The 14,732-nt window shown below is 38.1% G+C and overlaps 1 protein-coding gene across 1 annotated transcript in view; it reads right to left on the bottom strand.

The window, feature by feature from the left end:
* Positions 1 to 14,732, bottom strand: part of Pappa2 (pappalysin 2) — a 236,353-nt gene that overhangs the window by 144,546 nt on the left and 77,075 nt on the right. The window contains exon 3 of the mRNA XM_076831977.2: positions 9,773 to 9,918. Coding sequence (XP_076688092.2) covers positions 9,773 to 9,918 — 146 coding nt within the window. The remainder of the gene's footprint in view (positions 1 to 9,772; positions 9,919 to 14,732) is intronic.

Here is a 14,732-nt window from a genome sequence, read left to right on the forward strand (position 1 = left end):
CTCTCTAACCCATTTGTTGTAATCTGTTTGAAGCCATGGACCATTCTGTCACTCAGGAAAATGCTTTTTCCTACAAGACATGTTACTTGGATTCTCTAGAGAATTCTTTATAATTAAACCCCCATGAAGTGTGAGCCTCTCCCACGGGTGCTGGGCCCCTTGCACACTGAGGCATCCTGCTTGTGATCTCATTGGGTCCTGGACATTATGTGGCGGCACAGATATTTCCTTGAACAATCAGGAAGATGTTAGCCCAGAGCACTCTGAATGTCTAACTTCTCTGTCCAAATGACCCACACGGCCCTCTAACCTGACCATAATGTCTCCATACTTCATCTCTACACTGGTTGATGGGTAATCCATGGGGGCCTCCTCAAAACTCCCTCTCCTTTGGTTTCCCACTACTGTGGAAGCTTCTTCTTAGCCAGATTTGTAGAATCCCCAAACTTATACATCCAAAACTAAACTGGCTCCCCACTTGCTCCTTCTCCTATATATTTCTACCATGGCTCTACCATCCATTCTCAATCAGAGCTCTTTTCCCATCCACTTATTTATGTGAACAAAGTTTCTCAGTATATAGGGGTATAGAAGAAAAAAACAACACTATAAATGACACTACATCCTATCTCATTATAACAACACTTACTATCCATTCAAAGATAAGAGAACTAATTTTGTGTGGGAGGAGCCACACTCAAAATCATTAAAATTTTAAAATTTAAAATTTAAAATCATTAAAATGCACATTTTCCATGTATTTTGTTGTTGTTGTTCACCAGTAATTCAGCAACCAGTTGAGATGCTTTTTGTCCAACTTTAGAAATTAATCATTCAAATAATTTTCCAACGGAGCAGAAATTTTCAATATGTTATAACTTATATGAGATGCTAACATTGGGGAAATGGGTAAAAGTAACTCAGAATATCTTTGTACCATTTCTTACAACTACATGTAAATTCATAATTATATAAAAAAATTAAAAGTCTGGTTTGAAAAAGTTATAATCTCCAAAGAGTTTTTTATTCAAAATGTTTTTAAGCTGAGAAACAGGTGACAAACTAAAGATAATGAAAAGAATGTAGTGGGCTGGGGATGTGGCTCAAGCGGTAGCGCGCTCGCCTGGCGTGCGTGTGGCGCGGGTTCGATCCTCAGCACCACATACAAACAAAGATGTTGTGCCTGCCGATAACTAAAAAATAAATATTAAAATTCTCTCTCTCTCTCTCTCTCTCTCTCTCTCTCTCTCTCTCTACCTCTTTAAAAAAAATGTAGTAAGTTACCTGAGTAAAAACTTTACAGGAGAATTGGAACAAAAACATAAATTCAAAGAGAAAACAGGAACAATAAATATTCCCCAATTACTAAAAATAGGTGCATGACCATGAATATTTAAAAATAACAGCGATTAACAAATCAGTAATGTTCTGGGGACATATTACAAAAGTAAATTTAAGATTTATTTTTAAATTGTCAGCAGTTTAAAACAAGATAATAGCAGCTGTCAGTCATGCCAGGAGCCAGTCCTCTCACTCTCAAGCCCTCCTCTGCCTGTCACACGAACTCTGCTTGTCCTTCTCGCCTCAAGCCTCAACACTCTAGGGACCCCCTCCTGATGCCATCAGTGCAATCTACCACACTTTCTTCCATGCACCTATCTGGCCTCATGGGTAGCACCAGCACACAGGGTTTTCAATGTGTCTCACTGGTCTGTCTCCCAGTCACACTGCGCATCCCACAAGAGTGAATCCCTTTCATTATTCTATCGCCGCATCACCACAAAATACATTCTGCATTTGTTCCTTGAATGAATGAATGAATGAATGATGAATGTGTTCTCATGAGTTTGTTATTAGTGGCTTAAAAAGAGCCTGGTCACCACTAATTCATGTCTTCTGTCTTTGAAGATATATCTTCAGTTCTGTGCTGCTTATTGTGGCTAACGATGTTAAAACCACTGCACATTAGAGGTTAAGGGTATCCCATTCATTCACTGATCCATGTACAAAAAAAAAAAAAAAAAATTCTTCCCTGCATTTGCACAGCATTAGAAGTACAAAATCTGCTAAAAGGTAGAAATGGTGTTGATGGCAAAGCAAGACCAGTCAACAAATACCTCCATGTATCTACAGAGTGACTTAAGCCAATAGTAGTTGGAATTAGATTTAATTTTCCGACTTTTGGGCTTACACGCTGATCTGTAAGTCACTTAGCTGACCTTCAAAATGTAGGGCTTTGCATGTTGACACAAACAGATGCCACTATCTTGAATCCTGTAAAAGCTCTATTTAAAAACTTCTGAATGTCTTCTCTAACATGTTATCACAGCTGCCTGTACTACTTTATACCTGATTTAGGTCAATACAGCTCCTTTATTCCATCACAGTTAGGATTGAACAAGAAGAAATAAATAAGAGCCTGATCAATTTCATACGACTCAGATCTGCGAGCTGTTCAGTCTAGTATTCTACTTCTGAAAAGCAACATTAAGAACCAGGTCATAGGAAGCACTTTTATCCCTCAAAAGTTTACAAACAAAATATAAATACCTTCAGCTGCTGCTGCAATTCATTATGAGTCAAAAACTCATGAGAGGAGGGAAACACTACTAGAAGCCATTTACATGCAATACCTTCTCACTTGTTCACCTACCCTTTCAGTCAATGAGACTCACAGAGCGCCTGCTGAATGCAAAGTACTCTGCTTATGCATAGAGGTCACAGACTTTAGATTTCATCACTTTCTAAATGTACTCTGTATGTGTGTACGTGTGTGTGAGAAATTCTCTGCAGTTTTATCACACGTATACATTTGTGTAGTCATTATTGCAATCAGCTTAAAGAACTAATCCATCACTGAGATCTCTCTCCAGTTGTCCTTCATAATTTTATCCCTATATCCTACTTCCCGACCATCACTGCCCCATTCCTACCCACTGACAACTACTCATCTGTTCTCCACCTTTTTAATTTTGTCATTTTGAGAACACCCCATAAATGAAATTATACAGTATGTAACTTTTGAGACTGGCTTTTTTTTTTCACTCAGCATAATGCCCAGTTTGTCCAAGTCGTCACTTTCATTAATACTTTGTTTTTACTGCAGAGCAGTATTCCACTGTATGGATGTACCACAGTTTGTCCAGCAGCCAGTACTGAAGGACATATTTTATCATTTCCAGTTTGGAGCTATTATACATAAAGCTGCTTGAGGATTCATGGACAGGTGCTTGAGTGGGCCTGTATTTTCCTGTCTCAGGGACTGATCACCAGGAGTACAATTACTGGCTCATATAGTAAGGGGTTCACAGGAAATTATCAGAGTGCCTGTGGCATATCACTTTCCGTAAGAATTCCAGTTTTCCTGCATCCCCACCAGCATTTAGCATTGTTTTTAATTTTTTCTTTCACTTCTACAGGCAGGTATATAATGGTGTCTCATGGTGTTTTAATGAGCATTCCTTTAACGGGGGCTATTTTCCATCTCTGTATCCTCTGTGGTAAAATAACTGTCCATGTCTTTGTCCATTCTACCATTCTACTTCATTTTATTGTTAAGTTTTGCCAATATTTGTGCTTTACAAATAGTTCCTCCACATCTGTTGTTTCTTTATGCAAGTTAATAGAGTCCTTAGAGAAAAAGTTTTAAATTTTGATAAAGTCCAATTGGTCAGTTTTTATTTTTATGAACCATGCTTTTGGTATCATATAAACACTCTCTGCTTAGCCCTGCCCTAAAGTTTTTCTCCTGTTTTGTTCTAAACATTGTGAGTTGTACTTTTTACATTTAAATTTATGATGTACTTTGAGCTAGTTTCCGTATGAGTCCTGAAGTTCAGTTGAGGTCCACCTTCTTTTGCCTGCCGATGTCCACTTGCTCCAATACCATTTGCTGACACTAATTGTTGGCTTTTAGTGTCTATAGTAAATGTGAAGATGTTACCACATTCACTTCCCAGCATAGTAATACATTCCTCTGGGGTCAAGTTTCTTTTTTCCTTGATGAGTAAGGCTTTCTAGGAATTTACCAATCCTTTTCCCCTGAAAGGCTTTTTGCTCTGTTATTTTTTTTCTAATAAAAGTTTATTTTCTGTTTATTTATTTCTTCTCTTATTTTTATTACTTCCTTCTGTCCTTATTCTTTTAGTTCAATATTTATTCTTTGTTGGTTTCTGTAGATAGGTAATTAGTCAGACTTTCTTTTTTTCTCATACAAAGCTATAAATTTCCCCATATAAGTCTTCTTTATTTTGTTTAAAATTTTTTCCTATTCTCATTATGATTTTCTCCTTAAGCATTGGATAATTAGAAGTATACTGTTTAATTTCCAAATACTTGAGGATTTTCTTGTTTTTATTATCTTTTTATCATTGATTTTTAGCTTATTTCCAATGAGAGGAGAGAACAAATTTTGTGGTTTCAATCTTCTAAAATTTACTTTTTGATAAATCTTAGTAAATTTTCCATGGTACATGTTTTAGTCAGCTTTTTTTGTCACTGTGACCAAAAGACCTGACACAAATAACTTAGAGAAGGAAAAGTTTATTTTGGCTCATGGTCTCAGAGTTTCAATCCATGGTCAGCTGACTCCATAGCTCTGGATCTAAGGTGAGGCAGAACGTCACGGTGGAAGGACATGGTGGAGGAAAGCTGCTTAGTTCATGACATCCAAGAAGCAGAGAGCTTGAGTGCAAGGAGCCAGGGATACCATCATCTCCAAGGACATATCCCCAGTGACTTCCTTCCTGCAGCCATGCCTTGTCTGCCTCCAGTTACTATGCACTAATTCATTCAAACTGTTGATCCATCAATCGGATTAATCCAATGATTAGGTTAATGATTAGGTTATAGCTCTCACAAACTATCATTTCACCTCTAAACATCCCTTCATTGTCTCACACATGAGCATTTGGGGAATGCCCTGTATTCAAACCATAACAAGACAAGACAAGAATGTATATTCTATTCTGTGTTAATACACTGGTCTAAGTTTGTTACTGAGTCAAGTTTTTTAATCATGTTTTTCAAATATATTTACTGAATATTTGTTTATTCTATCATTTTCTGAGAAAATTATTTTAGTACTTTTTTTTGAGAGAGAGAGAGAATTTTTTAATATTTATTTTTCAGTTTTTGGTGGACACAACATCTTTATTTTATTTTTATGTGGTGCTGAGGATCCAACCCAGCACCCCGCACATGCCAAGCGAGCGTGTTACCGCTTGACCCACATCCCCAGCCCCTGAGAAAATTATTTTAAACCAACAAGTATGATTGTGTATTATTTTATTTTTATTATTTTTTTATCATTGATAACATTTTTATCAAATGTTGTTTATATATATTCAAGGTATTGTTCTTGACTACACTCAAATTTGTCATGTTACATTTTCCATTGAATTTACTTTTATAATAAAATTAGTTCTATTCAGCTCTGATGATACTACCTTAGAGTGCACTTTATTTGATGTTGGAAAGTTACACTGTCATTTTTGGATTACTATTTGAATATATGTATTTTCCCATTCTTTTATTTTCAATCCTTAGAATTCTTATGTTTAGTGTCTCTTAGAAATATCACATGGCTGGAGTTTGTTTTCAGTTTGACAATTTTTGGCTTTGAATTGGTGTGTTTAGGCCATTTATATTTAATGTAATTACTAACAGATTTGAATCAATGTCTTACAATTTGTTTCTATTGCATGATATTTATTACCATTTTTCTTATCCTTTATTAACTTCTCTGGATTATCTTCTGCTTTTCTAGTTAGCAGTTAGAGATAATTCAATTAGTCTTCAATAGATCTCTAAAGATGACAACTCAATTTTTAACTTATTACTAAAATTAGTACCTTTTCTAGAGATACAGGCAAAGAAGAGCTGTGATTTCACATGCTTTTTTCCTGCCTTTTGTGATTCTATTGGAATAATTTAATTATGCAAATATTTTAAAGCCAAAGAGACATTATTATCATGCTTTTAATATTTTTATCCTTTCCAGCATTATTAATTTCTTTCGATATATCTCTGTTTCTAACTTTGGTTATATTCTTTCTGCCTTCATAACTTTCTCTAGCATTTCCTTCTGCATTAGCATAAATTATCTCAGCTTTCATTTGTCTGAAAGTATGTTTAACTTCTTTCTTTTTAAAAGATATTTGCCAAATATAGAATTGTAAGTTACTTTTTAGCATTTTAAAAAAGATATAAGTATGTTGTCTTATGACTCAGTTTTTGTTAAGAAGTCAGCAGGTCTGACTTATTGTACTTTTTAAGGTAACATATATTTTTTACTCTTTTTTGGAGATTTTTGCTTTTGTCTTTGGTTTTTAGCTTATAATGGACCTAGATAAAATTTTCTTTCAGTTGATCCTGTTTGGGGTTTGCAAAACATCTTGAATCTGTAGTTTGATTTCTTTTGTTATTTTGCAAGATGCTTGGCCATTATCTCTTTGAATATTGCTTCTGCCCCCAATTTCTTTCTCCTCTTCTAGTACTCCAACTTATATTAGAAACATTTTATTAGTTCTCAAATATTGATCAACCTCTCTTATTTTTTTTTCATCACTTTTTCTCTCTGAACTTTAGCTTGTAAACTTTCTAGACCTTTAATTCTTATGCTCATAAACCCATCTACTAATTTCTTTATTTAAGTTACTGGTATTATTTTTTAGATTTAAAATATCCACTTGATTCGTGATTCTAGATCCCAGCTCTCTGAACAAACTCTTCATCTTTTTATCTATTTTTTTTCATGTTAATTATAATTATCTTAAAACCTGTGTCCAATAATCCCAACATCTGAATAACCTAGGGTCTGAATCTATTGTTTGATAGTTTATTTTTGTTTTGTTTACATCATTTGACCCTGTCTTCTGGAATAACTGGTAATTTTTTATTAACTGATGGACATTGTACATGAAAACTTGTAGAGGCCCTTGATAGTATTGTCTCCCTCCGGATAATTTTTTTATTTCATTTTGTTAGGCACTTAGCATATAGGAAGCTAAGCCTCTTCCAAATAAGAGTTAAGCATATTTCAGGCTGGCTTGCAGCCTTTGTGTGACTAGGCTTTTTCTGTTTCACTTGCATAGAGGGAAACCCACGTGCCCCCTCAACAGGGCCTCTGCTCTATCTTCTTTCCCAGTCATGAGACTCCTGCGATCACTGTTTAGATTTTTTTTTTTTTTTAATCTCTCAGAAGTTATTTTCTACTTGTTTTCTTGGCCATTGGCCCTAAGAATGTGTAGTTTAATATCTAGCAAATGTTGTAAGAAAAATCACAACAGGAAATCAGGCTCACTTGTGTGCTTTCTATTTTTCTGAAATCTTGGGCCTGAACTTGAATTTCTGTCTCCCCATTAGTGAGACTGAAGCAAGCTCCCAGCTGCTGCTCTCTAATCTGCTTTTATTCCTTTCACTGGAAATTTGACAACGTTCCTGAGTTATATACAGGGCTCACTTCAATGTGTTTTTCTTCTCTCTGGGATTAGACTCCTGAAATCCTTGTGCCTTGGCCTCTGTCTGACGCCTTCAAATAGTTAAGTTTTAACTGGTCTATTTAGTTGTTTAACATTAAACGAATCTTGCCAATGCCCCTAGCTCTGATAAAGTGAGGAAACATTTAGGGATCTGCTTCAGCCCAGTGATTCTTATCAGGCAATATTGTCTCCGTGATGGGCAGGAAGATCACTTTTTAAGGTTCAGTTCTCAACAATATTCCTAGACCCAGGGAAACTGCTTCTGAGTAACTTTTGCTGTCAGGACCCCTTATAGGTGCACCAAGAAGGTTAACTTTGGTGATTTGGGAGGTGCTATCTTACGGCGTGATGAGTACCCTCTGCAACTGTCACTTTTGATGAAGATAATTCAAGTCTCGCAAACTCACTATTCCGTGGATTATTTGAATATGACCTTCTAGTCCACTCATTGCCACCATGAAGATGAGACTGGTTCACACTGGCTTTCACCTGGAGCACAGGGTCCTCTCCAGTTTACCTGACCATCTTGGATATGTGTGAAAGAAACCCACAACCCTTCTCTGTCAGCCCCACCATAATCCTTCAAATTTTTTTTTTTTTTTGCTAAAACTATCAGCCACATACTGCTGCCCATCACCTACAAGTCATCTTTATGATGGCATCTATGCCCCAGCCAGCCCTCTTTCCCTGGTGATCTATCCACTTACAATAATTGCAAACGAACCTGAACACATGCTTTGGTTTGTATTGGATCCCTGGAAATACCAGGTTCTTAATTGGAGTACTTGAAAATAGGTCATCAATACAAACAATGCTCTTGCCTTAGTGGCCTCAGGTCACCAATAACATCATAAATTTCTGATATCTCATGTACTGAGAACTAAAAATATGAAGCTCATGTGATGAAAGAACTGCTTTAGAACCGGAAAACTGTTTCAGATACAACAGAGCCAATAAAACTCAGCCACACATGTTAATGAAGCATTTGATTTAGACCCATATATACTTAATTTTATCATCCCTTTCATTGCCTGAGATGTGTGTATATATGTGTGTGTATACCTCAAGATAGCAACCTGATTCACTTCATGGTTTTCCATGTTCTGCTTCCTTCTTTTTTTAATATATATATTTTTTAGTTGTTGATGGACCTTTATTTTATTCATTTATTTATATGCAGTGCTGAGAATTGAACCTGGTGCCTCACACACCTGAGGCAAGTGCTTTATCACTGAGCCACAACCCCAGCCTCTCTGCTTCCTTCTTGAACAGAAACAAATATATATTTTTTTTATCTATTGCTAATTGACTCAACATCTTTCTCTTTTCCAATTGACAACATTAGCTATCTTTGGACACTTGCTCAGATTTTCTTTGTTAATTCAAGATGTCCTAGACTCCATTTCACAATGACTCTATTATACCTGGCGTGTGATACAGCATTATCCAATCTTCCTTTAATTTATTACTCTTTGCTTCACATTTTATAACCAAAAAGAGTAGCTTTACATGACCTCTTTTAAGTCACCTATAAAATTATTTCTAAATTCTAGCCATTCTCTTTGAAATATTGAAATATTACTCCTAATTATAATAATTCATTATTAAAACAAATTTTGGTATAATTATGTCTAATATTCTTTGAAAATGCTTACAACTTGTACTTGATAATTGTTCTTTCACATGATAAATAAACCAATTTAATGACCCTTATTAGCTGGTATGATTCCCTATAGAATAAAAAGACATTGTAAAAGGGATTATCTTTCCTAAGTATACAGTTGTTGTACTCAGTGTCTGCTCTTCCTAGGTGGGCTGGCATGCCCCACCTTCTGGAATTTCACAGTTTCTCCTTGAAAGCCCAGTTCACACAAGAAGCCCACCAGTTTCTGGTACAGTGATCACTGTAAAGCAGGTCCCATTATCTAGTCCCTTCTGGTTAGTTTTCCTCTTGGGGCTCTCTAAGACTTAAAATGAGTCTTATTCATGCCAGCAATTTATTTGAGTCTAAATTATAGGTTCAGTCTAGAATATCTTGGGTGTTTGCCATTGTTTGCTCTAATACCTCTTATTGGCCTACACTGAGATATTTTGATAGAATCTCCAAAAACCTATCCTCAACCAAAGCAGTTAATTCATTGAGTAAATTTATTTTGTCATTCCTTCCTCTTTCCCCAAACTCACTTTCACAAATTTCCTTCAGACCTCCTTGGGTATTTTTTTTTTTTTGCGGGGGGGGGGGGGTTGTTTTGTTTTGTTTTTCTGCCATATTTGGCCTTTGTTTTACTTACCCAGGTGACTGACAGCTTCCTTGTCCCAAGGCCAGGTGGCAGCACCTGCCAGGTCTTCCCGCACTGAGCTGGCAAAGTAGACATTGAGGAAGTGAGTACTGTTGAGCTGCAGGGCCTCCTTCAGCTCCTTCACACTCATGTATGCCCTGGAGAGTGTGAAAGAAGAGAAAATGTCACACCAAAGCATGGGTAATTAGAGAAAAGGAGGGCCAGACCTAAGCACTCTGATGGAATTCCCAGCCAGCATGGCCTTTTGGAGGGATGCAGAGGCAGAGAGCAGGCTACCATGAAGATATGAAGAGAGGGGTTAATACACCTGTGGGGTATTATCCCAAGTTACATAATATGCTACATTTTATAACACTATGATATCTGTATGGATACTCAGAATTTGACATCATTCTTAATTCTCCACTTACACCCCAACTATTTCTTCAAGAAAAAAAATCCAATGATATTACTAATTCTTTGCCTTCAGAATTATCCCCAGGTCATGGTGAAGAGCAACTTCCAACTCTTGGTCTCTGGTACTTTTCCTCACATTGAAAACTTATTACAACAGAAAGTCTAGTGAAGTCACTTTCAAACATATGTTTACTATCGGTATTTTTTTTTAAAGAGAGAGAGAATTTTTTAATATTTATTTTTTTAGTTCTTGGCGGACACAACATCTTTGTTTGTATGTGGTACTGAGGATCGAACCTGGGCCGCACGCATGCCAGGCGAGCATGCTACTGCTTGAGCCACATCCCCAGCCCATGGCATTTTTTTTTTTTTAAGGAAAAGGGAAAATAGTGGCTAGAAAATTAAAGTGGTAAAAGAAGATTTATAGGTGTGAAGGACATCATAAAGCCACTATAAATAATTGTAAATGTATGTACATTTCCCACTCCCACCCCTGAATCCACAGAAACTCACCCCCTACTCCTACTGCCTTGTGATATTTACTACATATCTTTATTGGTGGCCTCCAAAGCACTAGGCAATATTACATGCATACTTATGCACAGAATTAAAGCTCTATTAAAAACACATGCCTCATGGACCACAAGAAAGGAAACATGCATTTAGCCTCTTTTAGAAGCTCATATGTAGTCAAAGACCTTCAGCTTTCTGGCACCAGTGAAATTTGAAACTTTCCATAAGCAAATAGAGTTTTATCATCCTCACTGAAGAGTGGTTTTAAGAAGGAACAACTTAATCAGAGCCCTGGAGCCCCTTAACCTCCCTAGTTGTTTTGCACAGTGGCCATGGTCTACTATTGCAAATGAAGGGACCTTCCAATCGTACATCAGCAGGGAAGATAGCCTCCTCAATCTGCATTGGAAATTTCCCTTAATAGATTTCACTTTGCAATCACTATTCCACCAGGCATTGAAGTCTCCCAACTCAGAAGCTCACTTTAGGATACATGACCCTTCTGCTGCTGCGCTGCCTCTCTACCATGCTGTCGATGCCATCTATTCACCCATGGGTAGGATGTGCTGGCAAGGAGCATTAGAGAAATAGAGATCCCAGAGAAGACCAGTTCAAAACAAGGAATAAAAGCAAAGAAGAAGAAAAATAAGAACCAAAGATGTTTGGGAGAAAAGGGATAGGGCTTTTCAAATAGCATTTTATTAACTTATAATATCTTGGAAAAATAGTTCTCAGCCCCAAGAAATCATCCAAGCTCCATGAGGTGACGTCAGATGTGATCAGAGGGATATTCCTTCCACTGCCTTCCTGGAGACACAATGTTTTTGGGCTGTTGCCTGGTTTTCCCTGAACATTAGTCACATTCCCTTTCTCATTCCCTTTCTTCTTTATTAAAATAATTATAACTTTACTGATGGTTTGGAGTGATGACATCAAGTCAATCTTCAATGTGGAGATGTTTCAATAGGTCAGGAGAGGGGAGGGGTAAGAAGGAGAGGAAAGGAGGGAATTAAAGACCAATACTACACTCAGCCCAGGGGACCAAGGCAATCTGCACCCTTTCTCTGTTTTGAGCCAGGTTCCCAATTCAGGTTGGGAACTGACCCCTAAACAGTTTTCTCTTTTAGCCTCCCTCACTTTCCCCCAATCCCCTGGGGCCTGGCACAGTCGATTGGGCTATCTCCGTGTTACTGGCTTCTCTGTCTACCATTTACCAGGCTTGGCTGGCATCCCTCTGTCCTCCCTCAACCCAGAAGTTCTGCTCATTTCTCTTGAGCACCTTCCAAGAGGCCTCCTCCTCCACCAACCTCATTAGCTGGTTCTACTCATCTCTCTTTTCTTCCTGTCCAGGCTATAAATTATCCTTCCCCAGGACAGTGCACATGTCAGTCTGGTGGCAAACAGGGTGTGGTGCTCGGATCCTTGCATGCCACAGAAATAGATGGAAGACAGCAAGTCCAAGGGAGAAAATGCATTGTAAACGCTAGAGGCGCCGGACAGGCATTAATTGAATTGATAAACAAAAAACTTATTTTGCTGGGAATAAAGACTGTGATCTAGATTACTCTCTAAATCAGAGAGGATAAAAGTGTGTGAGGTCAGGGTGACTGCTCTGCATGCAGAAGTCCCTTCCTGTTAGATCCCATGTAACCATTTCAGAGTCAATCAAAGCAAATCCAGATAAAAGTCTTAGCTTCTCAACTAATGTGACCAGAGCCTGACTCACACTTAGAGTACGGCAAAAATGAATACAGTTCTTAAATGCAAAGCTGAACAACTTGCTCTGATTTATTAAGGGACAAATGAGCTTAATATTCAAGGGAACAACATGAAATACATAAATGGAGTAAAATGTCCATAGGTCATGAACTGACAAGAACAATGCATTCAAAGGGATGCATTTTATCTGCTTAATTTCTGCTGGAATCCCCCTTTTTTTTACTCTCTCCATACTCCAGTTGGAGATGCTGCTTACTCATCCTTCTATCTGAGGGACTTGGACCACGCAAAGTGAAGTTGCATCTCAAGTTTCATAAAAATTGTCTCAGAAACCAGCCCTCCCCAAGGCTGATGCATCAAGTCATTATGCCCCATGGCTCAAGCCTGTTATTTATGATGAGTCCCAGGAAGAATATATGCTGCTTGACCACTCTAAGACTGATTTGCTAATTTAGGATAGGCCCTTGCCCAGTTTCCACTCCACTGTGTCTTACCATCTCCTGGGCTTTGTGCAGTCACTCTGATTGCTGCCATGCACCCTGAGCACAGACCCCCAGCCACATGCTGGCATTTAGAGCACACACAAGTCCCAATGCTTGTTCAGTTTCTATGTAAAAGTGCATGAAGAATGACTCATTGTGCTCTCATTTATTATCCATTAAGAACCCTTTATAGACTGATAGAAATAACTCAAGAAGGCAGCCATAAAGAAGAAAAAGATCTTGAGCTATCTGAAGGAAGATGAACCAGTAGCAAAAACTGGCATGCTGAAAATTAAGACATAAGGGATAAATGTGCACCCAAGACCAAGATCCACAGACCCAGGCAGAGCAAGTCCTCACTGGGAACTGCTTGCCCTCTGCAGGTAGGGAGGTGGCCTCCAGGAAACAAAAACACATGCCCCAAGGGCACTCCATAGGTCTCACAAAACAACTTGTGCCAAAGCTGGATGTTTTGCTTCAGTTAAATCTAAACCTTCCCATCATTACTATAAACTATGATTCTCTATCCAAAACACACAGAAGGGTTCCTGCCATGCCTCTCATCCCATCTGCCACTCGGCTTCCTATCACCTAGACTTCTCCCTGAACCCTTGCATTGTGCCCACACCTTAGGGCTTATGTGTCTACAAAACAACAATTGGCTTCTCCCAGCTGCCCAAAGCAATTTCAGAGACTTAGCTTTCTCTCTTCCTTTCAAATTCTTTCTGCTCTCTATCACCATACCCGCTCCACTCCCCTTCATTTCCCATTTCCTGGTTATTCCATACATGAAGAGCTTCAGCATCTGGCTCCATCCTCCCTTTCACCCCAGCTCTGATCATACCCCTTAGAAATGTCCACATTTAGGTAAAACACCTCTGAGAACAGTCGTATTCTTGATTTCCTTGCCTCAGATGACCTGCACCGCATTCTCCTTTGGCCACCTATTCTCATCTCCACTCTTTCTCAAAAAAATTTTTTAGATTTGTGATCTCCTGCAGATTTTTAGTTTCACTTGTCTATACTTTCACTTGTTTATAATCCTGTCCTCTCCGGGGATTGCTTGAAATCTTCCATATTCTTCTCTTGCCCCTGTGGGCTCAATCTCTTACTCCCTAGATAATCATGCCTTCTTCTTTGATGATAAACCAAAGCCACTGGCCATGGACTCATCACTCCCTCCCACACCCCATACCCATGTGCTTAAACTTATTTACTTCCTTACCTATTTTTGCTCTTTCCTCTGGTCCCACAGGATGAGGTTTTCTGAGCAAACTGTAACTAACACCCTGCCTTTTTCCTTCTTCCTTTCCAATTCAAACTTCCCAAGAGAATAATTTCCCCATCTCCCATTCACTTCTTTTTTCCATCTACACTTATAATGCCATTATAACCCAGCTTTCATCTGAATCATTTTATCAAAATTGTTTTTATTATAGTTGTCAGTAACATCTTAAGTTTTCCTCCCTATAATATAAAAAAAAATTTCAGGCACCCTCTTACTGGCACTGAACGCTGCATTTTTATTATTGGTTACTTCCTCCTCCTCAAGCTCTCTGTTTCCTTTGCTTTCACTGCAGTGCACTTTCCTGGTTTCCTTCTATTTTTGAGACCATAGATTCTCAGTCTCCTTTAGGGGCTCTTCTTTCCCCTTCTAACCTTTAAGTTATGCCCCAGAGTCCTGTGTGTGACCCATACTTTTCTTGCTCTCCGTGTCCACCACTGAGAACTCCTCAATTTTAAATGTTCAAGCAACATCACTGCTTGGATGGCTCTAAATATGTAAATGTACCCAATCCCACTTCTCCCTCCAAGAGTAGATTCTTACTTCCACCAATAAG

This window comes from Callospermophilus lateralis, chromosome 13 (assembly GCF_048772815.1).
Source record: "Callospermophilus lateralis isolate mCalLat2 chromosome 13, mCalLat2.hap1, whole genome shotgun sequence".
Taxonomy (NCBI): domain Eukaryota; kingdom Metazoa; phylum Chordata; class Mammalia; order Rodentia; family Sciuridae; genus Callospermophilus; species Callospermophilus lateralis.